The sequence below is a fragment of the Vanellus vanellus genome (genome assembly GCF_965231255.1).
Source record: "Vanellus vanellus genome assembly, contig: HAP1_SCAFFOLD_1165, whole genome shotgun sequence".
Taxonomy (NCBI): Eukaryota; Metazoa; Chordata; class Aves; order Charadriiformes; family Charadriidae; genus Vanellus; species Vanellus vanellus.
Genome location: NW_028128760.1, coordinates 20,157 through 47,485, shown reverse-complemented (window position 1 = coordinate 47,485; position 27,329 = coordinate 20,157). Strand labels below are relative to the sequence as shown.

Below are 27,329 nucleotides of genomic sequence, written 5' to 3'. Positions count from 1 at the left end.
AAACAGGCTATTGACGTAGGGGTCCTCTTACCTAAGAGGCAGCAGATGGTAAGAACAATGTAAAAATGGGAAACTGAACTGTATACGGGCCAATTGGGCACATGCAAAGCCCTAACTGGTTCTTTGTCCTAGCGTGTGTTGTTACTGAGGTGGTATGTGGCCAGCCCATCCTCCTGTGTGCAGACCCCACAAAACCAGTCAGGATTTTGCCCATCATATCGTAAGAATGCCAGACAAACTATCAAAGATCAGATCAGAGGTCTGTCTGTTCTGCCTGGCAGTGGCCAACAGCAGATGCTTAGGGAAAGAACACAGGAACACAAGAAATAAAGCACTCGGTGCGGCTTCCCCGGCACACTCTCCCAGTGACTGTCAACCCGCAATTCAGGAACTTCTTGTGCAAGACTTCGTAGCCGTATCAGTTTTCAGTAGTTCCTGATGAACTCTTCTTCCATGATTTTTTTTTTTTTAAAGCACTTCACACTCTGTGGCGATGGCCTATATAGCTTAATTGCACACAGTATATAAAAGGCATTTTTATTTTAAATACTGCTCGATAACCTCACTGGACACACCATATGTCTTGTACTGCGAGAAATATGAGTAAATGCACCCTCTTCTTTCCAAACTGGAGAGTCTGTAGTCATCCTCCCACAGGCTGCTTCCTTTAATTACTCAAATTTGACCAAGACTGACTTGTCAGGGGTATTCCAAGGACCTTTCCGTCAATATAGCAACGCTGAGCATACACAAAAGCCACTTGCAGAGAATGGGCAGAGAAATGCAAGCATGGAAGATCTGAAAGGCAAGCATGGAAGATTTATGTATCACGGATTACTCTGGAACGCTTCCAGGCGCCTTGAATCGCCACTGGAAAAATCACTTGCATCAGAGCAGGATGGGCCGGGCAGATGTACAACACAAGCATTGTGTGGAACTCTGTGCTGATTTTGGTATAGCAAGAACATGTACTATCAGCACAGGGAGCGCAAAGACAAACGTCATCGGTGTCCTTTGTTGGTATGGAGACCCAGCTTACCCGCTGCTGCTTCCCACGAGAAGCTGGGCAATTAGCAAATAACATTTGGATGTGAAGCTGGGCTTCTGAACGCCAAGAGAGTCCTCAGGGTGCAGGAAACTGTACCTGTGTTAAAAATCCCTCTCTCATTCTGAGGCGGCACATACCAGGGGCGAGGATTTAGCAAACTTTCTATGGCAGAATCTTGAGAGGCATAAGCAGATTTTTAAACATTTCCAGGGTGCCTGGGTTTCAGGTTTTGAACAAACAAGCAGATGTGTCTGATCAGCCTTCCCAAAGCTCCTCTCCTCCCACCACTGTTTTTGGAAAGCAGCCCCTCATCTCCGATTTCCTTCTTCCATGTTTTACTTCATCCAAAAGCACCAGATGAAATCAAGCGTGTTTAACAGCCAGAATTTTATCATGCAAAACACAAAGCTCTGCAAAATATCCAGATTAGGGAGAATATAATTAGGACAATTGAAATTGGAAAAAGGATCTGAAATGCTTTTTCAAAAAAAAAAAAAAAAAGTGTTGAAAAGGCTAGTTTGGCAAAAGGGAGAGAGTTTACAGTTACTAGTAACAACAGAAGTACCAGAGACTTGTAGGGAATTTCTCAGTCTTTCGTAGCAGACACTGCTGAAGGCCACAGACGGGAGAGCCTGAGCTGGTGACCGCACAGCCACGGTAAGCGCTGGAGCGCCAGGCAAGAGGTCAGCACGCGGACTGAGAGAAGGCTCCTCAGAGCCCTGATGGAGGAGTTGTGCTCTTAACCCCAGTGACTGAATCCAGGGCATTATGAGTCCCTGATTTGGTTTCCAAGAATTAGATGTTTTTCGCAGACTGCAGCCCTCCACCCTAATAGGATTGGGGTGGGAGGGAGCACTAACTGCAACGCACAGCTCACCGCCACGCCTGGAGGATCATGGTCTGCCTCACCAGGACAGATGTGGAGAAGAGCCTCCTGCCTTCCAGCTGCCCATCTGTCCTGACAGAAACGTAAAACTTTTGCGGCCGAAGTGGGGAAGTTGCATCTGCCACCGACGGAGGCAGCGGCCTGCCAGCAGCAGCTGCTGTGCTGGCTTCCTTGCCTCTGACCTTGCCTTTGGACCTGCAGGTTTGTCCGTCTCGCTGACAGCCCCAGACAGCCATCTGCTGGGCAACTGCATCATAAACCAGCCTAGAACAGCATTTACAACCAGGAATGATTATGCTTTAGTTCTTCCTGGCTTCCTGCGAGATTAGGAGCTTAACAGGATGCATTATTTGACAGGGCAAATGGAATAGGCAGCGCTAAGCATCAGCACCCAGAATTTTAAGAAAGAAGACACATGTTTGTCCCTCCCAAGAAGTGTCAGTATTTCCGGAACACATAAGTAAAAGGAAGGAAAAAAAATCAGCTTTTAACACTTCTTAAAGTTGAAAGACGCTTCTAGGCACCACAGCCCAAGCACAGGAATCAGAGGGGTGGCCAGAGCAGCTAAGGAACCAAAACAGTGCAGGACAGCATTTGGCGGTCAGGAAGCACAGAAGCATAAAAGCAGACCTGGTCCTCTTGATTTGGCCTCAGTGAACATAGAATTGCATTTAAAACCATTTGAGACTTTAACGTCCTTTAATCACCACTTCTCCAATCCAGTATTAACTCAGCGTTCATGCTTTAAGTATTCCATTCATCCATAGCTGCGGTGACTTTGAGAAGCAGGAGCAGCAGCAGGTTACCAAGCAGCGAGGAACGAGGAAGGTCCCTGGAGGGTAAGGCAGCAGCAAGAACGTGGAGGCAGCTCTAAGCAACTGGGATTTTCCCACACCAGGGGCTACTTTGTTGGTTTCACACCCCCACCCTGTAAAACACGAGAGGTGGACTCTGGGGAAGGCAGGTTGCCTTCTGGTCCTTCCAAAGAATTGGGAAAGAAAAGGGGATTCAAGGCTTCTGCAGCACTTTTGGGTGGAAGGTTTTCAGGGCTGACCCTGCCTGTGGAAAGCCAAGGTGAAGACTCTGTCCTTATGGTACAGACCTACAGACCACGCCAGCCCAAGGACAAACCCTAAGCCTCCTTTCCTGTGGGCCAAAAGGACAAATGCTTTCCCTAAACTCCCCTCTGTCTGTATCCAGGCCTCTCCCTGAAAAACATAAAATACTTTCCTCAGGCAAAACGTGTATCGTGGTTTGGGACAGGAACTGGCTTTACAGTTAAAAAGTTGAATCCACAACACAAAACCTAAGGGGACTTGTAAAACAAACACCTGAAGTGTGAAACATTAATTTCCCGTGGCTCATGTCAGAAATCCAAAAGCTAAAAGGCAAGGGGTTAACAATTAAAGATAGCATGGCACAACTTATTTCTCAATCACATCTCAGAATTAAATATCGGAAACCTTTTGCAAAGCTAACCATGCACGACCATGCAAAAAGAAATTAACCAAAGCACACATTGTAGCCAAGCAGCAGCTAGCTTTATTGAGTTCCAATAACACTGCATCAAACCAAAAAAAATTGAGTTGCTTTTTGCTTCTTAGCATTAGTCATTGCTTAAAAGAAAATATGATTATGTTTAATGATATTAAGAGAAAACCAAGGAACAGGTGCAAGAAAAAAGTTAAGCAAAACTGAAGAGCCAGTGTCCCCTTCATGTATCTCCCTTGTGTCAGAGAAATCGAGCTCTTGGAAGTGCTGTTAAATTTTCTCAGGTCAGGGATTGAATCCCAGGACACAGCATTTAATGAATCAAATATATTGTGGGTTGCTATGAACCATGCTGTACTTTTGAAATCACTGTTGGGACTTACTTCAGTGGGACAGAAAGGGATTTCAGAGAAAAGTTCAGGATCAAACACATTTCCCCACCGGCTGCTTCAGTAAAGCTCCGTACAAATGTTAAGGATAATTCATTTTCCTCCTAGTTCCACAGAAAAGATCAGTGCACAAGATCTGATACACTACCTGTAATACCCTGCAACCCACTGAAACGTAGCTCTGGCCTCCCCTGCTTACTTCTGTGTTTGCTGCATTACATGCGTGTAAGATTAAAACCACTGTGAACATAGAAATGGCCACAACAAGAACTACAAGCGATGAGAATGCTATCTGACATGGCTTGTAGATACTAGCGTGTGCAGCTGCTAACTCATGCCCTGAGAGTTAAGCACACACTGCCAAACAATTATTTTAAGGAAGTTTTTCAGCATTAATAGTTACATGTTTCTTCAGTAAATAAAGAATTACATTTTACAAAGTGTCCCCTTCTTCCATGAGGAAGTACTTAAGGTAGTGTGTGTAATAGTGAGAGTTGCCTGTTGGCAGCATTACTGCTGTGGTACATCGGCTCAGAAGACAGGTATATCACCTCTAACTCATCATCACCTCTGTTTCAGAGCTACAGCTTACATTTCTGAATGGCACATAGCACCACCTAAAGAATGTGAGGAAGGCAAAAAGGTATTAGGCAAGCAATCATTCCTGAAACTTCAAGTGATCATTCATTTATTCCTTTGAGGCAGACTTGCACTCTCTTCCTTCTCCTCTCTAATTTCCAAAGACTTGCTAGTCTTCACAGACCTGGTGCAATCCAGTTAAGAAACTTCATAGCAACTTCAAAACCAAGAAAACATGCCTGGAAAAGAGAGAATGTACAGAACAAATAAGAATTCTAAGAACCTATTCCAAATAAGGTTTCTGAAATGCAGCACTATAAGCACCGTACGTGGCTGACATGGAAGGAGGAAGAGAACAAAAAAAGGTCTTGGACCAGCGGCAAGAATACTACTATATCCCTTCACACAAAGGCAGAACGTCTACTCCGTTAGGCTCACTATTGAAGGGGAAGACAGTCCAAACTTATCAACACATTTCTGTCTTCTACCGGTGGATGTACAATCAGACAAGAAATACTATCAGAATAAGACAAATGACTTTCAGGAAAAGCTTTGAAGGAAGGTTTACATGGCGTTCCCCCTAGATTAAGGTACATTTTTAGAATGTGGACACCAAGAGCCAAAAGCACCTGCAGTGACAGGAATCTCACTGAAATGGTACAACAGTAAGCAGCCAGTCGTTTCCTCTACGGACTGCAAATATTCACCGTGAGTGGCCAGGTCCCCAAACCCATCTGGAATCAGAATTTACTTACCGCGTTAGCGGGAAATGCCCTGATCATTACAGCTGTAAAGCCCTTATACAGAGATGCAACTCCTTCCTCTCTGATAAGTTCTCTCAGCACATCTCTAAAGCCATTTGGGTATTTTCCTGGAGGAGCTGAAAGGGAGACAGAACACATTAGCTAAGATGTGTGGCAGTCACAAATGCTGAAGAACGCGATGTGTGTAACAGCCCCGGCTTTTCAACAGGTTCACATTGCGATACCATCTAAGTGGCACCAGAATTCGAGCATTGCTGGAGCTATGTTGTGAAACATCTGCTTGGGAAAGTTATCTATTTCAGTCAAAAGCAAGCAAACAAAAAAGACACAGTAAACGGAAGGTGCTCACCATCACCACAAAGTATTTACCTAATCAATTCATTGGGGGGCAGGGAAGAAAAGAGTAACTTTTGTCAGGGTTGGATGTCTGAGCTGTCACTTGCACCACTGATCACAGCTCTCCCAAGAGCTGCAATTAGGAGATAGGGAGGTCAGACATAAAAATTGATGAAGTTTGTTTATAAGAAACAGAAAATGATCTTATCACATGCTACAGCCAAGAATAGCAACAAACTTCAAGTGAAAAGCACAGGCTGTTTTAATGCTGATGTTACACAGATTTGCTGAAGTGTTTCTCAGAAGTTATTTTATTCAAAGAACGAGTTCTTCCTTCTCCTGACACTTCCCTGGAAAAGTACCACCTCTGACAGCCCTCTGACCAAGAGCTCCACAAACCAACCCAGTTAAACAGAACCACCATTAACCCACATCATCTATACAGCAGCACTGGGGATTGGCTCAGTGGAACAAGGATGCAAAGCTGTAAAGTATTTCACACTCAGCCCTTGGTATGATATAAAACAACCACAGCATCCATTACTCAGAGAAAAAAGAAAAGAAGTTTCCTGCACTAGATTATCATGATCCGTGATTCAAGAAAAATGGTTACCGTCCATTCCACAGAGAGGTGATTCCACAGACAGAGAATAAGCAGAGCCGTACCAAAAATATTCATTGACTAGGACTCCCAGAGAAACCAAGGAAAAACCTGACAAACTTCTATGAAGCTCAAGGCCTGGGGCCATCCTCAGTATAACTTGGCCACAGATACTGAAGAGCAGATCTGCTAGTCTAAATAAATGCTCTCAGCAAGGCGTGCCCCATTACTATAAATTTCAGATAGCACAGGCTACAATTTATACAACTGTGTCTGAAGTGAAATAACAAAACCTCTCAAAGAACTACATTTGTAATAAACAGAAGCAGATCTATCATTATGACTTCTGCGCTTAGGTTTCAAAACATGTATCTCGAATCGGGATCGTTATATTAACAGGGAGGCAGAAACAGAGAACTGCAGCCTGATTTGCCAAAAATTTGCAAGGAAACCAACTAAAAAGCTAGGAACACACTTGGGTTTTTCATGTACTTGTGTGCTCAAGACGTGCTGCCTCCCGGATGCCATGCTCAGATGGCACCTTCCATTGCTGTCCAGCCCATTCCCAGGAGCACTGCACTGAGTGTGGCCGTGACAAGCTGGCATGCAACTCACCAGTCTGGAAACGGGATTTCAGCACGTCTGGTGGAATGGCAACTGCCCAGTTGAAGATCCCAGCCAGGCCCCCAGCAAAGAGGATCCTAGGCGCACTGAGGTCACTCACACTGTGGCAGGATCGGGGTGGGGTGGGAGGAAAAAGAAAAAATTAAATAAAACAAAAAAAGTAATCTATTTTGACTAAGGTGACAATCAAAGAGGCAGCCTGGCTGACAGCCAGAAGGCGGCACAATGCTACAGACACAGAGTGCAGTATCTGAGCAAGGTTTCCAAGAATCAGAGTCCTGTGGGCAAAATGTACAAACTCCACCCTAAAGCTTCAAATCTTTTCATTCAGCAGCACACACACAAATGCTCCGGGGAATAACCAACAAAAAAACCCCAACAACAAACCCCCCCAGCTCTTTGTGCACCCACAGGGGTGAAAGTGAAGAGACCTACTTTAAGCACTCCTTACCTGGCTAATAAGATCCAAGGTTAGAATCTGAGAAACTTGGTACTACTTTAATTGCCAGTTAACCTCAGACCAAAACAGCTCAACTCACAAGACGAGCAACTTTTTTTTTTTTTTTTTTTATTTGTTTTGATGAAACTGCTCTAAATCTCTTAGTAACTGGGGAGATTAATCAACAGCATCTAGGAAGCTAAGAAAATGATGACTATGAGATTTCACTAACCTCTTTCCCTCAGGGGTCAGAATGTTCTTCAGCCATTCGTACGTCATGAAGTACATTCCGCTGGCTGGGACGTCTAGCGGGTAAACAAAAAAGACTGTGAGTAGTGGGAAACAAAATGAAGCCTAAAGGCATAGCAGCCTCATGCCAGCTCAGCAACACCACTAAGTACATCCAGATTCCTTTTCTGAACCTACTCTACAAACAAAATAAAATCTTCTGTTGCTCTAGACAGAGGAGCCTGAACTTTCCCAGGGACAGCAGGTGCTAAAGGCAAGAAATGGGAAAATATCTGTTGCCGAGCACTTCTGTCAGCAGGCTTTCAAATCAGACTGTAACCTGCCTTGCTGGCCAGTAAGCTAATGAGACTTTTGCTGCACAGCAGATCAGAACAGTTCAGCAACTTCAAGAGTCTTGCACACGATTTGTTCTAATGATTCTTTTTTTTTTTTTTTTTTTTTTTTTTGTAGTTGATGGGTTTCAGTTTGGTTTATGGTTGGTTGGTTGGTTTTTTTTTTTTAAGATACTCCTGCAGCCCATTCTTAGCTCATGCCTAAACTGGAGAACCAGCCTTTGGCTAGGGACACTGCCAGAGCTACGTTGGTAGTTGCTACACTTCTGTGAGAAGCAGAAGACAGAACAAACCCCTAAACTGAGGTATCAAAATACAGAAATTTGAGCTTATCCTTGGAAAACATTTCCCCAGTACAGCAAACAATCTAACACTTTTCAAAGGACAAAGTACCAAAACATGTAAAGGATTTGGTGTCTGGCACAATTACTTTGTTGGTGGTGTTGTGAGAGGGGTCATGACATCCCAGTCCAAAATAACCCACACTTAAGTGGGTAGAAAGCATAACTGCTGCAATGACATCTTTTAAAACAGTCAGCACTACACAGCAACAGTCACAGACTGTCATAATTCTTCTCCCAAGAAGAAAAAAAAAAAAAAAAAAAAAAGCGCCCACTTCTCTATTTTTCTTTTCTCTTTGTTCTCTCTGCTCCTCTCCTGAAGTCTCTCATTCCTCTTGGCTTCTCAGATCTTAATTACTTCCTATATCCCTCTGATCCTTGTCATCTAATCTCTTCCTCACTCACTGAGAATCTGTTTATTTCTCAGTCCCTTTGAGGCATTGGAGTAGCTCTGCAGACTGAAAAAAAAAAAAGAAAAAAAAAAAAAAAGGGTGACACAGCATCTCCGATTGGCTAAAGGGACACTGAGATCTATGATACTATGCCAGGCTTATTATCTTACAGTACCCCATGCAGAAGAAGCATTAGAACATCTCCATCAGTTACCTCTCATGAGGGTGAGCACTGTCCCCTTGTACACACCACGAATCCCAGCCTCGCGGTACAGCTGTTTTGCACAGTCCAAAGAGCCACTGTATTTAGTTTCGCCTGTAGCTGCCTGGATCTGAAGGATTAAAGTGATAGTTTCTGACTAGTGAAGGTTTCTGGCTGGAGAACAATCATTCAGCTAATAGTTAGAAAGGCACGTGCATGTTTCCAGAGAGGAAAGAGCACATACTCATTCCACAGGTACTCCTGCATATGAAACCTCCGCGACATTTCCTCAAACAGCGGTCTCCTGTTCAAGCTGAGGATATGTTTATTGTTCCACACAGTGGCTAGATTCTCCCCTATTTCCCCCCAGCATAAGTTTGAAGTGACTGAAGTCAATTAGGTAATTCTACACTTGCACTGACAAAAAGTAGCCTTCAAATAGTTTAGTGAAATTCAAACAATTTCTGTGTGTATAAAAGCTTCCATGATAATATGTCGTCAGAACTAACATGTGACAACCCAACACCACACCGAGTTCAACATAGTCTGAAATAAGCAAAGCTTCCCATCTCTGCTGAAGACAGCATTTTCATTTGTTCAGGTTTACATTTTTCAACAATACTTTGAAAACCCTGGCAGAGGTGTAGAGCTAACAGTCACCCAAACATTAGAAAACTATTTCATGTATTTTGAAATGCATTCCTTATTGGGAGCCTGTCAAGGTAACAGAAAATCTTTACACTAGAGTCTTACGATCTAGTAAGCTTCGTGCTTTTTTAGACTAAATTTCAAAGTATGGAAAGGTCCAGTTTTTCAGAATGAAGTGGACTGAGGCATCCACTGATGCCTCATATAATGCCACATAGTATAAGGCTTATGCTCTGTAAAATGAAGAGAGCAATGAATGCTGCGTGTACTTATACTGTCACGGTAAGTTTGTACAATGCTTCTTCGTGACACAGTTGCATTAAATGACAGTTGTCTCAGTCCTATCAAAAACTGTAACAGAGTAAATACACTAGCCAAGGAAGTTCCTCATATGAAAAGACAAAGTCCCTAAAATTAAATTCCCATCACCACCATCCAATGTCTTACCTGTAAAAGGCACTTGATTCTCTCTCCTGGAGCCATGATTACTGTTGTGAACACTCCCGACAACATGCCAGCAGCAAACAGCTGAGGATATCTGCCCCGAGGAAACAGAAGAGACCCTAACACAACGCAGTAAGTAGGAAATGAAGGGCAGAAAGACCCCTGTATCACCAGATGATGCCATTCCACACAAAGCTTACAGTGGAACTAGAAATGCATACACTGCTTTTGATCAGTGCAGGAGTGCCTCATCAATATGTAATTAGTGCTAAGCATTTAAGATCTCTAAGATTTAAAGTGCTGGTTCCCACAGCAACCATATCTCAGCTCTTCACATTCATTGTATTTGCTAATATTTCTTCTACTTGCCCGCCCCCCCCCCCCTTTTTTTTTTTTTTTTTTTTTTAAAAAACGGCATTCCCCATTCATTTTTATTCTCAACAGCCTCCTCCTCTTCCAGTCTCCACACTCTCCTGTATGTCCCCAGCTTCCACACGTATTCCTGCTTGTGCTGCCCGGAGCCTCCTTTCTGTAACCTCTGTCCCTCACTCCTTTGGCCTCTGCCACCATCAAGTCTGTCCTACCAACCTGCCATCATCCCACACATTCTGCACCTGCTTTCAAGTGGCAAAGTCTCCATGACAGAAATCCCTTAAACAAGCTGAGTTTCTCCATCATAAACTTGATCTTTACATCCAGTCCCCTGCTACCTTCCCTAGTAAGATGACCCAACATCTCAATTTAACCAAATCCCACACCTCCCACTTCTCTCCACTTGCCCAAGAGATGAGATGGCATTGTATTCAGGTTTTCCCTTTCTTACACCTTTCTTTACTCTTAAATTCCCACTAAATCTTCCAGACCATTCAGACCTGTGAATGTTGTCAAGACTGCTTGACCATGAATTTATTTCTCCTATAGTTTCTGTTAATAGCGAGACTGTTGGCAGGCAAACATTATATAACTCACACTGTACTCATTTAAAACTGAATTGTTCCTTAATGGCTCTTTCTTGCGTAGAAAGGGAATTGAATAGCACCTGCCCACGTGCTGTCTGTTTTTAGCCTGTGTTATCAGTCCCACGCTTCCAGAGGCATTAAAACACACGAGTGTTTTATTTTTTAGAACTGTATTTATAACCTGGGAGAAGAGACAAATTTACACCACAAATACAGCAGGCTGCAAGAGCCTTAGGGTGCCTTTCCCAACTGTCTGGTTAACTCAGAAACTCACGTCAAAACATCATCAGGTTTTCTCTGCTGGAGTCTTTTTCCCAAGCCAAATCCAAAGAAGCACACGGCAAACATGGGTGTCACTCCAATAATAGGTGCTGCCATTCCTCTATATAAGCCTCGGACTCCCTGCAAGAAACGTTACCACAAGAATTACTTGGGTTTGCATAGACTTCGCACACATTTCAACTTACTGAGAAGCAAAAGGCTGCAATACAGGTTAGTATCATCAGTCAGTCAAATTAATCAGAGGAATAATGAGGTTTATTGTTCATTTGCAATTACACATGTTTAGCTGAGGCTCGGGGCCTGTTGCAGACAATAGCTATCCTTCCTGGAAAACACTGGCACCACTTACACCCTTCTGTTCCAATACTGTTCACCCTGTACTTACATCTCAAGTAAGAGGAAGTTAAGTTAAAAGCCACCTGAATAATGACCCTAAATAGATTGTGTTAAAAGTCTTCTCTCTCAGATACATACAAACCCATACATGTGCTTTACTAATCAGTTATCAAATGCACTAGTGTAAAATCCTGACACTGAGCCTGAAAATGCTGGATCGAATTCACTCTTTAGATAAAGGAAGAGCCAGTGAGACTAACTGAACCACTTCACTCCCCACACGAACTCAATTTGGAACGAGTTCAAGAGAAATTTTTTCTCCTTTCCTTCCCCAAGTCAAAACTTTTTCACCGTGCAACTTTACGTTCCCAATGTTTCCCTTCATCACACTGCACAGATGGAAAAATTCTAATGCAGACCCCAGCAGTAGCATTTATTTTGTTTATCTTGCCTTTGAATGGAAGCTTTTTTAATAAAAAGGACAGTCATCCTTCTAGATAAAGGCTACATGCACAAATTAAATATTTGATGTTCCGCCCATCCATCCCTTCCTTCCTCCCCCAAATAAATCAGTATATCCCAGTATGTGTCTGTACGCTTACAGGCAAACTGACTCTGTAATGAAATTGTATCTGGCTGACAAAGATCAGACACTCCTGCTCAATCTTCCCATGAGCAGTGGGAAACAAAAGGCTTTGGAAGAGAAGTTTAATAGTTTTCCTTACAGAAACTGATGAGTATTGAGTAGGAGTGGAGAGGCAGCATTACTTTTGAACTTCACATCACAAGGCTATTATTATGGTTCGGCTCTGACGTCCGTGCTTCAGCAGGGGTGTTAAAAACCACAAGGGATTCAGAGCTAGCAAAGCATTTCAGCGCTTTGTGGGAGAGACCAGGGAAGCAAGATTTACTTTGGTTATATAACAACCTGTTAATACCTTCATGAAAGTAGATTTCAGATATGAGACAGATCTTTCATTTAACAGAGTTACCTAACACGATCCAGTAGTTAGCAATTACACTTCAGACTAGTAAACAAACAGTTGGGCTTTATAGCCATTGTTTCCAAATGCTAAATAGCTGCTGGGAAAACTTACGAAGCAGAAAACTGGATTCTATATCACTTTAAGTCTTTAAACCAAGGCCACGTGCCTCTCTAAAACCAAAACAGACTATAGTTCAATCACATGATATGGCTGATTCAGGAGTGAAAACCACTGTCCACCTCTGAAGAAGACAGAACAAATAATCTATTAACTCAAATTAATGCTCCTCTGCCTTCTCATAGATGGCATAATACATTACGGAAGAAAGTAAAAATAACTGCTTGTATCAACAAAACTCATTGCCTGTTTTAGGATTTCCAGAGAGAACTCCAAATACCACGGACTACAACAACAAAGCCAGCAAACAACTGCCAATATTCACTCCAGTCTATAACTTCAGACATTAATACCATGATATTTTGAACCAAAAGCATTTCCTAACAAAACAAAGAGACATGCACCCGGAGCACGTGGATTCTAAGTATTCCCCAATTTTTGTGATCTGCTTAAAAATTTTAATTAGAATCAATTCAACTGATAACCCAAGAACTCTATAGTCTCTGAGAGATGACATTCCCACACAATTCCATTCCTGCGACGTACAGGAACAACTGATATTTTTGGCAGGCGCCACAGATGACATGCTAACACAGTACCTCCCCAACAAGAGTCTTTCTGAAGCAGTCAAAGGTCCCAGAATAGAGTGGAGGCTGACCAGGCTGTGGCTTCGGCTGGGTTTGCAGTCTGACCTAGCAAGAAGGGATAGGAAAACATTATTTTATTAAGTATCACTACCTAAAGTTTGATTCAGAGAACACCTCTGTGTGACTACTATGGAATAAGTTTGTGATGGGACTTTACAATATTGGTGGAGTGATTAACATCACTTTAGCCCTTTGCACTGATTGAATTTTAACATGTTTAATAGTTTATATAATTAAATCATTAACTGCTGGGATAACGTCAAGATCATAACCCCACCTGAGAACTCAGGCCGCGCCACCACTCAGCTCCCTTACACACTCCCAGTTTCCTTCGGGACCCCCATTTGCCCTCCCCCACCCCCCCACCCCCGGCTCACTCCCGGCCGCGCTCCGACCCGGGGCCGCCTGGGGCCCCCCGCCGCAGCACGGGGCTCATGGGACGGGCTCGGGCCCTCCATTCCTTCCAGCACCGGCAACATCGACGCGCCTTTGCTTAAGTTTTACTACAAACCGGCCGCTGACGAGACGCGGCCGCCGCCTCGCCGGCAGGGGGCGCCCCGCCACACGGACGGCCCGCCCCGCCCAGCCGGGAAGCTAGGCCCCGCCTCCCCCGCGGTGCACGCCGGGAAGTGTAGTGCCCCCTCCGCCCCCGGGAAGCCTTGCCGTTCCCCGCGCAGTGCCCGCCGGGAAGCGTAGTCCCTCCCCTCAGGCTGCCTCGGGCCGCCCGGCACTGGACCCCCCCCGCCGCCTCACCTTGATGGTGTCCAGCGGGTGCCCCACGAACACCAGGCAGACGCCCCCGAAGCCGCCGGCGAAGAAGTTCTTCACGGGGCTGATAGGCTGCGGCTGCTCCGCCATGGTGGCAGCGGCGGGTGAAGAACGGGGCCGGGGCGCTGCGTCCCCGCCGAGCCAGTGCCGCCCCCTCCGCCCCGCGACCTTTACCCCAGTGCCGGGCCGCGCGGCACGCCGGGATATCGGGGGAGGCGAGCGCGGGGCAGGCCGGGAGAGCGGCGGCCCCTGCCCGCGGCGGTGCGGGGGCGGCGGCGGCGGGCCGTGCCCCCGCCGCGGTGCCGGGCTCGCTAGCGGTGGGTGCTGTCATCCAGCACCGGCCGAGGCTGGGCCGCCAGCGTCTCCTAAGGCCGCTGAGCCGACGCCTTGGGGCGCTCCCGCCCCGACGGTCCGACACCACACTACCACCACCACCACCCCCGGTGGTTCGGTTGTTTCCTCCCTCCCCCCCAGCTTAGCGCAGTGGACCAGCCCAGCCCGGTGGCGGCCTCGGCCCCGCCCGGCGGAAGTGACGCCAGAGGGAGGTCGGTGCTTCCGGCGTGCAGGCAGTGGCGGCCCGGCAGGAGGAGCCCGGAGCGCCGCTCCCTGCCTCCCCCGCCCGGCTGCGCTCCGCGGCGCCCGGTAAGTGCGAGGGGCTGGGCCGCGGGGCGGGATAGTGGGGGATCCCGGTGGGGCGGCCTAGGCCGCGGTGGCGGGGAGCCGGGGGCGCTCGGTGAGCGCCGCCGCCTGCCGGGCCCCTGTCCCTCAGCGGGAGGCGGCGGGGCCCGGGGCGGAGCGAGCCCGGCGTGAAGGATGCGGTGCCACTTCTCTGTAAGTTCCGCTCAGCTCAGCGGCCGGCAGCGCTCCGCCCCGGAGCCGGTGCCGAAGTCGGGCCGCCCGGTGGAGAAGCGGCAGCCCGTGAGCTCTCAGGCCGGCTCCCTCCTCGCCCCGTCGCCGTCCGGGCTCTTCCTCCACAGCTCCCTTCTCTCCCCTGGTTTTCCTGGGCTTTCCTCCCGCAAGTATGCGGTGTTCTGGCTGTGTGGGACGAGTACAGGATTTAGCCTTGCACCCATTACAAAAGAAACGGCCCTGAGGTAATTTAAACGAGCTGGATACCTTTCAGCATGAGCCCGTGGAAGCAAGTCTTATGTAGGTACACGTAGAATAACTTGTTAAAAGTGATGGTGACTGGAAAGGACGGTAATGAAATGGATTATATGAGTTGGGAAGGACAGGGCAGTCGTGAGAGTCAGAACAAAGACTTGGAGGTGGGAAGAGAGCATGTACATTCACGGGGGATGTGTGATATGGCTGCAAGGAGGTCTCTGCAGAGTCATCTGTGGTGAAAAGGATGGGGGATATTGTTCTAGTTTCTTACTCCTGGGATGAAAAAATCTTATTGAAAACCTCAGTAGAGAAGGGAATAGCAAGGTGTGTATGCTGCGTATGTGAGGAAGCAACTGAGGATGATCCACAGATTACAGGTTTGAATGACATAGACGAAGATGCACTTAACATTGATAGCAAGTGTGGAGTTGGGATTGTAGATGGTTGCAGAGAAAAGAGAGTGTCAGTCCATTTGAAGTTTATGTAGATAAGTAGACTTGAGTTAGACTTTTTGTGTTTCAGAATTATCAATAAAGAGGTGAGAAGAAAAAGCTGTCTCAAATGACCGTGAAGTACGGACAGAAAATGTAGGAGTATCCTGCAAAGCACTTACTGGAGAAATTTTACAGAGGTAGATACAGAGGACAAGAAAGCAGAAAAGAATGATGTAGGAGGAAAAGGTATGAGGTGGGATAATGTAATTTACTGTGTCTGGCAGTGATGAGGTCAGAGAGAGGTTGATCGTGGCATATTCAAAGGTATTTTGTTTCAAGAGACCTTATTAAGAAGAATTGTGTTGCAAAGCAGGAGTCAGCAAGAGGCCATCTCTGTTGGAGCTGACAAGCAGCAGAGTGTAGGGCCGGGTGTGTTTACAAGTTCCCGCAAAGGAGGCTGGAGGAAGAGAGGGGATTAAGTGGTATCAGCGTTAGTGAAGATGAGGGAGTATCTTGGATGAAGGTGGTAAAGAATAGCCTCATCGTCCCTTGGGTAGGAAAGTGATCTAAATATGGGTTAGAATGTTATAATCTGATTTTTAGGATTATGGTAATTGTATAATCTAAATACTGTTTGGTTTTTTGACCCTCTTTTTTGAGCATAACATCTTTATTGTCTTAAAAACTAGCATTAGCAAGTATTTGCTGTCTTGTCTTGGTTTGTATTCAGAGAATTTGTATTCATCATTGGGTCATGAGGGCACTAGGTGAGGTGAGTTGTTCCTTGTTTTCCTAGTATCCTGCTTTGTTTTCTCCACAGAGCTTGTGCTTTAGTCTTCCTCTCTCTTCACGCATGTCTGTCTGACATTCAGTTATGCTGGAAAGGAGTTCTTTCCAAGAATGTTGTGACAGGAGTCACAATAGTCATCCAGTCTGCAGACTGTTTTCTGCTTGATATATCCTATTTGCCCATGCAAACAGTTCCTCTGTTTGTTCAAATAAGTGTGTTAGTGGCACAGAGAAACGGCTCTGCACACTTCTGAGCCTCCTCCTCAGTGCCTGGTATGTAACTGCTGAGGTACCAGGAAGGCCCATTATTCTACTGAGTTATCTAAAACCATCCCATTGCTTGGACAGGCCTCACTATGTGCTGAGATAGCAAATGGACCTAGTGTTTGGGTTGGTTTTTTTTTCTGTCCCTGGTGTGTGGGACGATCTGAGTGAGTTTGAGAAGTTTCCCGTCTGGTGAAACTTGCTTGGGCTTCTTGATGCTCTGAGGTTGGCTGAAGGAAGCTGTTGCACACTGGGCTATTGATCTCTGTAGCAATGCTTGCAGTGGTTTTAGATTCTCAAATAAGTTATTCCTTTAACATAAGGTTTAACAGGTAAAGAGCCATTACTTCTTTTATGCAAGAGGTCAGCGTCGATACAGATTGAGCCCAGAACTGAATCACTAACCCTAAGCAAGGTAGAGGGAGGGAGGAACAGATGATATAGGTTTGCCTTGAGTCTGTTAAATCAGATTTCACATCTGTCTCCTTCCAGTTTGGAGGGATGGTGCCTGTGTTCCACTGAAGTTCTATGGGAAACAGTGCTATAAAATATTTGTGTGCTACTTCTGTTGTGGATAACTAAGAAATCAAGAAGCAAACGAAATGAATGGAGACCAGAATTCAGGGGGTAATATAATTAGTTCCCAGCCTTCGTCCTCTCTCACTGGAGGTTTCTATCTGCTGAAATCACTGCAGCCCCTCAAATGAATTGTACGTCACTTCTCTTCCTGGTTATTCTGTGCTGCCTGGTCAGATTATTGGAAACAGAAAACAAATGACTTGAGGAAGAATAATGAAAAATTATGGTTGAGATTTCCTGTGCTCTAAACATGATTGTCAAAGCTTGATTATGGTTTCCCCAGCAGCTACAAATTGTGATACTGTGGAAATATGTTTGAGTAACAGAGCTAACAACATAGTAATGCAAACGTGTAAGAAACCCAATACATGCTGCGTGTGGAAAGATAGCTTTGATTTTTATGGATATATTTTTATATGTAAAATTTTGTTGCAGCATTGTTTTAAGTCTTTTAGTTTCAAGAAAGAATATATTAAATATAAATTATTTGGTTTAATGGAAATTTGTGACTAAATATGAGATTACCATTATTCAAGGTTGTTACGTGCTCTATTGCTGAACCTCTTAGATCTTGAATTCATGCTGGCTTAGTTACACAAGCAGAAGGTTTGTAGTTCTGATAAGTAAAGTCAAATATGTGAATTTTCCAATACCAGTGAGAATCTAAAAAAAATTGGCTGTTCTGGTTCTTCTTGAATAGCAGCTGTCAACACTTGAGCATAAATTTCTACATTCAGAAGGTAGTAAGTGTATATTGAGAAGGTAATAAAATGAGAGAATTTATTTCCTCCCTCAGATGTAAGGCCCAAGCCACGTCACATCCAGTAGAACCTACTTAAAGGTATTAACTAATTTCACCATTTCTTTTGAGATAATATTGAAGACTGTTAAATTGGGTGTATGTGAGAGATCTGTTTGCTTGTCTTATTTTTTGAGGTCCCACTTAATGGCTGTGGTTCTGAAGCGCTATGACTTGTACAGGGTATCACAAGTTGCCTTTCTAGCTACTGTGGTCATAGTTAAGGGGTTTGTGTTTTTTCCTGTCGGTGAAACGGATATGATGCTTTTCTGCAGCACTTCACAATGTTGGTAAAAACTCAATGTCATAAATCTACTTGTATCTCTGAAAAGATCTGTAGTGAAGGTTATGGAGCTACTTGCCAAATGTCAAAAGTCTCGGGGCCTGCCCTGGGGGCTAGGGTGCAATGTAATGATGCAATCTCCAAGGTTTTAGACCTTGCCTGGAAGAGTGGCCTTGGCTTTGCAGGTGCAAGAGTCACCGCGGATCCAAACCAGGGACCTGCACAGCAGAATTTTCTTTAGCTGGGCTGTTGGGTCGCTCCGTTCCTGGGTGTTTGATCACCTGTATGATGTTGACATGGCCTCTCTTACAGTTTCTTAGGCAACAGAAAAAATTGTTTTTCCCCCCCTTAGGAGACAGAGCTCAGATGAAATCAAAAGAACGATAAAGTTTGGAGGAGAAAAAGAAGCTGCAATTACTTTCCTGGTCTGCAGTTTGACAGGGCATTAAGATGTCCGTGGACATGAACAGCCAGGGCTCTGACAGCAATGAAGAGGATTATGACCCTAATTGCGAGGAGGAGGAAGAGGATGAGGATCCTGGGGATATTGAGGATTATTATGATGGGGTAGCTAACGACGTGGAGCAGCAGGGAGCAGATGCCTTTGATCCAGAGGAATATCAGTTCACCTGCCTGACTTACAAGGAGTCGGAGAGCACTCTGAATGAACACATGGCCAGCTTGGCTGCCACGTTAAAGGTGAGGAAAGGTTTCTGCATTAACACAGGTGTAAAATAAGTCTGTGATTGAAAGGGCAAATGTTGAGCGTACTGTTTGAAATAAAAGCTGTGGTGGTATTACTGTTACGCGGGGTTGGAGGAACATTATTGAAGGTCCCTGTTTCAGAACTGACTCAAACATTTAAAATTGTTGCATTCTGCTTCTGAGGCCTGGAAAATTTTCCCTAATGAATGTTGATTCTTAAAATATTTTTTTTTTTTACAGAGCTGAGCTTCACGACCAAAATTCCTGACTTACAACTCTTTGCGTTAGCACAGTACAAAGAGGACAGATAGATAGAAAAGAAACAAACCAAATCATAAATGGTGCAGATCGGTGCACCTGTGTTTGAGAAGGTAACTGACAGATAGGAAGACATGCTAAAACTCTGTAATTCTAACAAAAACACCTTTCTTTGTTGGTTCTGAGAGAATAATCATAGACTTTCAAAAAGACAGATCAGCTGTCATGCCAGGTATTAACCCTACTGTTGAAGTGACAGCAATTAAAGTACAATGAACTTGCCAGCTCTTGTAGTGACTAATTCATCACAGAAGAGTCAGCTCCATGGTGTTATGCTCAATAAGACTTTTGTGAAGTTTTCTTTCTCTTTGTGCAACTTGATTACTGTACTGCAGACTAGTAATAAAAAGAGGTTCCCTCTCTACCTCGCCAGTGTGCTTCGGTCCCAATGCAGGTCAGAGGAAAGCAGTTTCCTAAGCTGTAGGTGTTGACACTGGGTTGGAATTACCAATGCATCTACTTTCTAACAGGTCTCCTAGTGCTTGTTTTCTCTGAAACAAACCCTGAAAGTGGGGTGGGTGACTGCAGCATATAAAAAACCCATGCCTGATAGATTTTGATTTCTATTCATTTAGTCTGAGTCAAATCTAATTTAAAAAAATGAGAGGGATATCTTGATCCTTATTTGCACATCGGCGTGTCCTGTAGAAATAATATAACCCTAAAGCCCAAGGACTATAAAGCCAATAAACAATAGGCTCTAAAGTGCACCCGTACTTGCTGCTGCATCTCTAGCTAGTTTTGCCATCTATCGTGCTTGTTCCCAGCATTCACCACCTCAGAAAATGAGCTTGACAGTCAAGAGAGAGTAAAACTTCATGTCTGTGATTTCTTCAGTCAGCACTGAATGCATGCCGTTCCCTACAGATTGTAAGGAAAGTGAGGCAAAATAAAAGAACAAATGAGAATAGTTGGTCAGCACTTTTGATCCAGCTGTCAGTTGCTCTTAGCGATTAAGTAAAGCCTTAGAATGGCTTTTCTGCTCCTTACTGTTTGCCTTCAAATGGAGCACGCTTCAAAAAGATGAGCCCTGCCATATTCCCTTGAGTTAAGTTAACGAAAGAAATACTTTATTTAGTCTTTAAAAACAGGCTTCCAAAGTTAAAATAAGTTTTCCAAGAATTTTGAAGGTCTCATTGAGCAAATATTGTAGTTGATCAGATAATACCAACCTGATAACTCAAACCTGGCCCCAAATATGACCCAAAGAGAGAACATTTTAGATTCATTTTATATCAAGAATATGCCTGTGTATTTGCTTAAAATAGCAGCACTGCACATTTTGGGTTGTGCATGAGAAGATAAAAATAAATCTGGGTAGAAACCTGAAAAACTGCCACGTGCTTTAAGTCTTTAGCTCTTGAAGTGCCACATGAACTCTCTGTTTGCTAGCAACAGTGGTGCAAGAATTGCACTTTTCTTGGAAATCTGTTGTGTATCTGCAGCATGTGCTTTTTGTTTCCTGGCATCCTTTCTCATAATCCTTCAGCAACCCTGTTTCTTCCTTCCCCCTCTCTTCCCCCAAGGAAACTTGTCATTTTGTTAGTTTTCTGAGACAAACTGGAGTGGAAAGAATTTGCGTTGCATTAGCAAGCATAGAGAAGAAGGAAATTGAATAGAACATGTTGAACTATTTGTTATCCTTATTTTCCATCAAGTCAATGGATATGAATAAACAGGGACAGACTTTTCCAAGAACTGTGTTAACTTCTTTCGTCTAATTTGCTTGAGCTCTAAAAACTCTTTTTTTCTTTTGAAGACTACCTTTCATAATCTCTTGGGGGTTTTGGGCAGTGGTGATTGTTCTTTTGGAGCATGCTAGTTCATTTTGTTGATTTCTTTTTCTTTCCCTTGTGATAGCTAGTGGTATGTTTCAGCATTAGCTCCTAGGTAAGGCAGAGTGGTTGCCTCAGACAGGGCAAGAAGAAGGTAAATTAAAGAATCTTCAGGAGATTCGATGTTGAAGGCAACGCACGATGTGGTATCTCAGCAATTTGCTGTCACACAAAATGAATAGACTAATACAATTCCCTAAAGCAAAGAAAAAATGAGTGCAATAAATGGGCTCAAAGCCATGTTTGAATGTTCTGCCACTGCGTATTGTCATTAGGTGATTCACTTTCTGAAGGGTAAATTGGGAGGGGTGTGTATTGAACGTGGGTTTTGTCAGTGACATATTGTCAACAAACTTTTAAGACTAGAAACAAGTGTTCAGAGCTTTACGTCTTCATACTTGCAAACTGTACTGTTATTAGCTAGTAACAATTTAAATAAATAACATTTCATTTGCTCTGCTCATTAACCCTCAACATGTTTTTTTAAAAAACTATTTTATTCAGCTATTTCAGGCTGATTGTTGAATTCCTGTTTTCTTAAAAGCATCAAGGTAAAGGGTGATCTTCCTTGGAAACCCTCTTGGCTGTCTTTTTTCATTCCTCATCAGACACAGCTGACCTTGTTTTAGCTCCTACTGAAGCTAAACAGACAACTGAACAAATCTCACATGGGCTGGCTAACTTCAGGTCAGCTGTGAGCATCCTGCATATGTTTAAAAGTTTGAATGCAACATCAGAAGAGACAGCCTCTTCAACAAAACACTTGTGGTTTTTATTTACCTCAGTTAGAAACAAAAAATTGGTTAAAATCTTAAGTCTGATAAAAGCATGAAGCCCAGCACGTAGATAGATGCATGCCCTTGTATCTCTTACTGTCATACGAAGCTTGTAGCTTGAGTTCCTCTGACTTGCTTTTTTTTAAGTGGGGAATTCTGAATAGAAAAATTAGTGCAAACGAGGTCGCAGTAGGTACGACCAGCTGTGCCGTGTGCTGGCCCTGCAACTACGGTAGTGGTTGTCCCAGAACCATACTGAAGCTAGAGGGACTTTGTAAGTGGTACTCTGAAAGTTTCTCCTCGCTTTGGCTTTGGTAAGAACTGTGTGTGGATCCTTGCTTCCAGGAAAAAGAAGAGGAAATGTTTGTTCCTTGGTTAGTGCTGTTAACCTGGAGGTCTGTTTGTGGAGGGTTCAGTTAATACTCTGACTAAAATTAGGACAGGCTATCTCTGTTGAAACATGCCAGAGGAAAATCTCAAACTAATATTGTCCGAAACAGTGATTCTCTGACGAAAAGGCTTGTGAATTGAAGCAGATCACTTTTAATTCCCCAAAAGGTCACTTGACCAACACTCAACACTTGTTAAGGGCGATACTCTTGAAAGCAGAATGGCATCTATTGCCTGCAGACCAGCAAAGGAATTTACAACAGTTCTTTTTATAAAGTAGATGTAATTATAAAATCCAGTATCTTTTAAAAATAATGAATTAAAATTGTATAGTAATAAGTTTGTTTTCAAGATTACTTTATCAAATCGTCATTGAGTGATTGTGGGTCCTGGAGTGGCAGTATCACTACATGCACGCAAACAGTACCATACTCAACAGTTGTACAAACAAAGTTGACCCCATCACTGGCGAGCGATTAAGTGTGTGATGATGTCATATTGTTTTTGTTTGTGAATGACACTTCCTGGCTCTGCTGAGGGTCTCTGTACAAGTCAGGAATATCTGTGATGTTCCAAATAACTGGCAGTAGTTTCTCTGTTTCAGTGATGAAACGGATCTTTCTGCTTTTTACCAATTTTTTTTTAAACTGGTGATATAAACTACTGGATAAAACAATTGTAATTACAATTTATGAAAAAATGTTACCTAGACTTTAGGTCTTTTTAGAAGCTGATTGTCAGTCATGAGGAAGCTAGGGTGTTTCTGCACATACAAGGCAACAAGGAAAGATGGTCATGTTGTTTTACAGGCGATTGATAATGATGTAGTCTTCCCACTAAAACCAAAGGAATTGTAATACTGAAGAACTTATCATTTTCAGTTCGTTATTGTGAGTAATCTGCTAATATTTACCAGGGGGCAAAAATCTTACTTCCCTTGCTCCTTGAAATAACAGCTTGTGATGTGTTATTGTTTTAGCCCTGAACCGTGAAGAATAAAACTTGGTAGATGCAAAAAGTATTTGATGTCACAACATAGTACTGAACCTGTTAATCCATGTTATCACTACGATCTTTCAGAGATAAACCAGTTTCTCGTATATTCTTGCTTACCTGACAGATGTCACATCTTTTAATGCGACCAAATTAGCATTCGCTCCTAAAAACACAGCATTTGCTCATAAAGACACAGCCCTTTGAAACTGTTCCACACACTCAAATTGCGCTGACACAGAACAGTTAGTTTGTAGAGCTGCTTGGTGAATGCTGGCAGCGGTCCTTTTCAAATACCATCTTTAGCAGATCCAGAGTCATGTGCGTGGAGATTGGCAGCCTACGTGAGCAGCTCTACCCGAAGGAGTTGGTGCTCGCAGAATGCCCCTTCAGTGCGACCGCAGAAGGTCTGTAAAGAGCCAGATGTCAAGACACTGGCGCGTGTGCCTCTCTGTAGCACACACGAGCACGTGTGTGGTGTGGGGTGCTCATCTGAACGAACCTGCAACGTTGCATAGTCATCCTTTTTGATGCCATAATGACTTCATGAAACTTATACGCAACATAAAATGGCAGTCATAAAAACCGAGCTGTACTGAAGTACCTCAAGCACAGGAGAGGTATAAAAGCCCCTTGAAATATTAAAATGCATGTACATAAAAACAGGGTTTGAAAAATTTATGTTCAAAGTTAATGTCCATAAGAACCAACATTTGTAAATTTTAGTATATATCAGTAAATAGTTAGTATATATTTAAATATCATTTATTATAAATGGTTGACCCTGATAGGCAAATTTAACTTCTCCACAGAAGCCCTATGGTGCTGTTTGGTAATGATAACACGCTATTTCCAAGTACCTGTAAACCCTAGATTAGTCAGGACATGCAGGTTTGTATCTGTACCATGTTCTGTGGTTTAATACCAAGCCATCGTTATGCAGGGCATCCAGCCTGAAGTCGTAACCTTCTGCAGCACATATTTTTGAGACATACCATTGTCCTTTATCCACTTTGTATTCCCAAACAGAAAGATCCTGGAATTTCTGCTGTACAAAGCCTGTGTTGTTGCCTACCAGATTCACAATGCCTGTACTTTAGTTGTATGTTGAACATCAAGAGGACATGAACGTGTCTGTAACTGTCTTCAGTGTGTGTCAGTGTGTGTTTTATTTTGGCTCCTAAAGGTCTTTTTTTTTTTTAAAAAAAAAAAAAAAGTGCATTAAGTTGTCATAGACTTCTGGCCAGCAAGATAAGAGAACTGGCTGGGGAGCCCAGACCTTGTAACGACTTCCTGAAGTCATTTGAGGAGAGAAACCAGTTTTCTTCCTTATTGCCCAGGACTGCTGAAATTCTCAACTTGATTGGAAAAATGAGCCACAAACGTGGAGGGTGATTATAGCCCACACATTTCTTTGTGATTCACGCCTGAAGTGTATCTTACAGCCAGTATGACTCTGCAGTGAGAAAAAAAATCTGTTCACAGCTGTTGATGAGTATGATCTTGGTGGGAGGTAGAGGCAAGCCACAAGTCATTAAAAATGCCAAAAGAATCTTTCAGTAAGTGTTTCATGTTGCAAGCTTACAGCTGGACAACATGATTACAGGAGCGGCATGAAGCAGCTGAAGTGCATGGCCAAATTTGTGTGCTGTGCCTATTAAGGATGGCGTGGCAGAAATGAGCTATGTTGTGTAGTATGAAAAACTGTTTTACAGAGCAGATGTTCCTCCTCTTCATCTTTTTATAACAAAAGAAAAATGCCCTTGGAAGCTGGGATTGTCAAGTAAAGGACTGTGTTGTTTGGGACAGAACAGGGGTTGCCCACTGCAGAGTTACCGAAGCCCTGCGCTCTGCGTGTGCATGCGGCTGTAGCTGCGTGCATGCACCAGTGCTTTCCCGTCCAAGTTGGCTGCCCTGTGTCCTGAGCTGCTGGTCAGGATCATGTGGATTCAGGATATTACCTCTCCTTTGCTTCACCCCTGTGTCCTCCGCATCCTTCTCCTCTGTTTTGCTGGGAAAGCAGCGGGGCAGGGGCTGAGCTGAATGCAGCAGGGGAGTGTTGCGGGGGGTTTTGACAGCGTGCGAGGAGTGCCATGCAGCGTGCACTGGGCACTGATGCTCTCGAGCACTGATGCTCTCAGGCACTACATTACGTTGGAAAGAATAACTCCAGTGAGTACAGCTGGGGAGTCTCATGTCAATCTTCTATCCGTGTGCCGTCTTACGGCTTTCTTGCTGCATTTCTTTCGGTCTAAATCTTTCAAAGAAGGAATCTCATAGCTATTTTGTAATAATGCCTTCTGGCATACCATCTTGCTTAAGTCTTTTTTTTTTTTTTTTTTTTTTTAATTTATTTCTGAATCTCCTCAGGAAGAATAGCCTAACAGCTTGAGAAATACGTATGTTGAGATTTCCTAGCTGAGTCCTACTGATCCTGTTTGTTGGCAGCCGCAGCTGAAATTGTTGCTGTCCTGTGTAGGAGAGCGGATGGATTAAAGCAATATGTAAGTGTGGAGAAGGAGTTAGAATTTAACCCAAGATCCCCTTTCTTCAATATGCGGCCAACTAGGTTGCGCACCGACAGCTTCACAAACCGTGTGTGTAGCACCAGCAATATTTGTCATTCCCAAACTGCGCTCTGCCTACTCAACGTGCTTCTAATCTTGCGGACTGACACCAGGTCTCTGCATGCCAGAGGGTGAGTGACGGGGTGCAGATTAAAACCCTGTGATGAAGCAGAGCTCACGTAGTGCTCTTTGTCAGAGACCTTTTCCATGGTCTCAAGACTGCCGCTACAGACTCAAAATTGCATTTCTTTCCCCGGTGCAGCCTGTGGTCTGTAATCAGGAGAGGGGCTGAAATGTCAGACAAATTGTAAGCAATACTGTGAGTGAAACCTAAAGATGGAGGGCTTTTTGTCGCATTTTTTTAAGCTTGATGACTGAACCCGGGAAGAAAAGCAGGGTATCTGATTTTGTTGTAACTCTGTCTTTTTTCTCCTGATAAGTGAAACTGATTTAAGTTCAGTTTTGAAAAAAGCCGCCTAGTGCTCGGAAACCCGGAACAGCTATGGAGGACTTTGCCACAAGACTTTGAACACTTGGGGTGTTTATGGCAGGGGACGTTAATCGCAGCTCGAGCCCCTGCAACCTCATGAGTTTTCTACCAGGACTGCATGTTGGAAGTCTGCTTAAAAAAGGAGTAGATCAAAGCCAAGAAGAAAATGTGGTCCAAAAAAAGCTTTTTGGTTGCCCTTTTATTTCTTCTTGATTCCTAATATTTCTGCAGTTTTCTGAGAAATCCTCCAGTAAAAACAGGGCAGTGGAATAGTTTTTCCAATGGGGTATGGAGGGAGTCAGATCTACTTTCCACAAGAGAAATGAGTTTAAAATAGTGTTGTTTCCGTTTGTGGGTCACTTTCTTCACCTCAGGATCCTTAAGTAAAGCATGTCTGAAGGGTTTTTCTTCAGCAAAATAATTCGATACAAAGTATGGTTTTGCTAAGGTGTTACTGTTCTCTACTGCAAACTCTACTGCAAACAGTCTCTGTTTTGCACACTGTTGCTCATCAACAGCAACAATTTCAGAGGCTCTTGCTATGTGTGCTTTAACTGTTGTTTGAGTGTGTTTTTAGTTTTGATGCAACATACAAACTAATATCTTCCCAAGTTCATCCTTTGCTTGTAGAACTAACAAAAACTGTTCATGGATCAAAAGAAATAATGCTTCTCAAGATTAATCCTATTTGCTTAAATCTATTTGTATAAAAACCTTTGATTAAAGGAAACATAAGAAATGGAAGCGGCATTTCTTTATGCCAGGTTTGTGTTCATCTCAGCCAGACATTTCAGTGCAACCCTGATCTAACGTGAATTGCCAGCTTGGTGCAAAGCCACGGGATGTCAACTCCAGCCAGATCATAATATCTGAAACTCATTCTGAATTGAATCTCTTTGAGAATCATGTGACGGTTCTTGTTTTAAATTCCTGATACCTTATCTCTGCAAAAGTGAGGATTGAAACACACCTCCAAAAAATAGGCCATCCCTTGGAGAAAAGTGAAATGAACTCATGAGATATGCATGCGGCATAAATATGCATGAGCAATTTCTGTAGAATATAAGCTCTACAAAAGACGGTGGTGTTTTAGCTTTTAGGAAACATTTCTGTCTGAATTAGCAACTGTCAAAGTGGCAT

General features: G+C 43.7%; 2 protein-coding genes across 2 annotated transcripts in view; one reads left to right on the top strand and one right to left on the bottom strand.

Annotated features, from left to right (window-relative positions):
- Window positions 1–4,485: 4,485 nt before the first annotated feature.
- Window positions 4,486–14,170, bottom strand: LOC309684068 (mitochondrial carnitine/acylcarnitine carrier protein). Its single transcript, XM_082500030.1, has 9 exons — window positions 13,846–14,170; window positions 13,045–13,137; window positions 10,999–11,126; window positions 9,769–9,859; window positions 8,686–8,803; window positions 7,390–7,462; window positions 6,710–6,819; window positions 5,149–5,273; window positions 4,486–4,632 (listed from the first exon to the last, which is right to left on the bottom strand). Exons 1-9 carry the CDS (start codon window positions 13,948–13,950, stop codon window positions 4,570–4,572), a joined length of 906 nt encoding a protein of 301 aa, XP_082356156.1. The 5' UTR covers window positions 13,951–14,170; the 3' UTR covers window positions 4,486–4,569.
- A 238-nt stretch (window positions 14,171–14,408) lies between these two features.
- LOC309684067 (E3 ubiquitin-protein ligase ARIH2-like) overlaps window positions 14,409–27,329 on the top strand; it is a gene marked incomplete at its 3' end in the record, with an annotated part of 32,328 nt that continues 19,407 nt past the window's right edge. The window contains exons 1-2 of the mRNA XM_082500029.1: window positions 14,409–14,502; window positions 18,468–18,814. Coding sequence (XP_082356155.1) covers window positions 18,566–18,814 — 249 coding nt within the window. The remainder of the gene's footprint in view (window positions 14,503–18,467; window positions 18,815–27,329) is intronic.

What these genes read in the sequence shown, in the direction of transcription:
- LOC309684068 (XM_082500030.1), bottom strand. Translation starts at nt 13,950, where the DNA reads ATGGCGGAGCAGCCGCAGCCTATCAGCCCCGTGAAGAACTTCTTCGCC. An exon ending in GAAAGACTCTTGTTGGGGAG is followed by an intron (nt 11,127 to 13,044) that starts GTACTGTGTTAG and finishes CGTTTCTTGCAG; the next exon opens with GGAGTCCGAGGCTTATATAG. An exon ending in GAATCAAGTGCCTTTTACAG is followed by an intron (nt 8,804 to 9,768) that starts GTAAGACATTGG and finishes TTAATCCTTCAG; the next exon opens with ATCCAGGCAGCTACAGGCGA.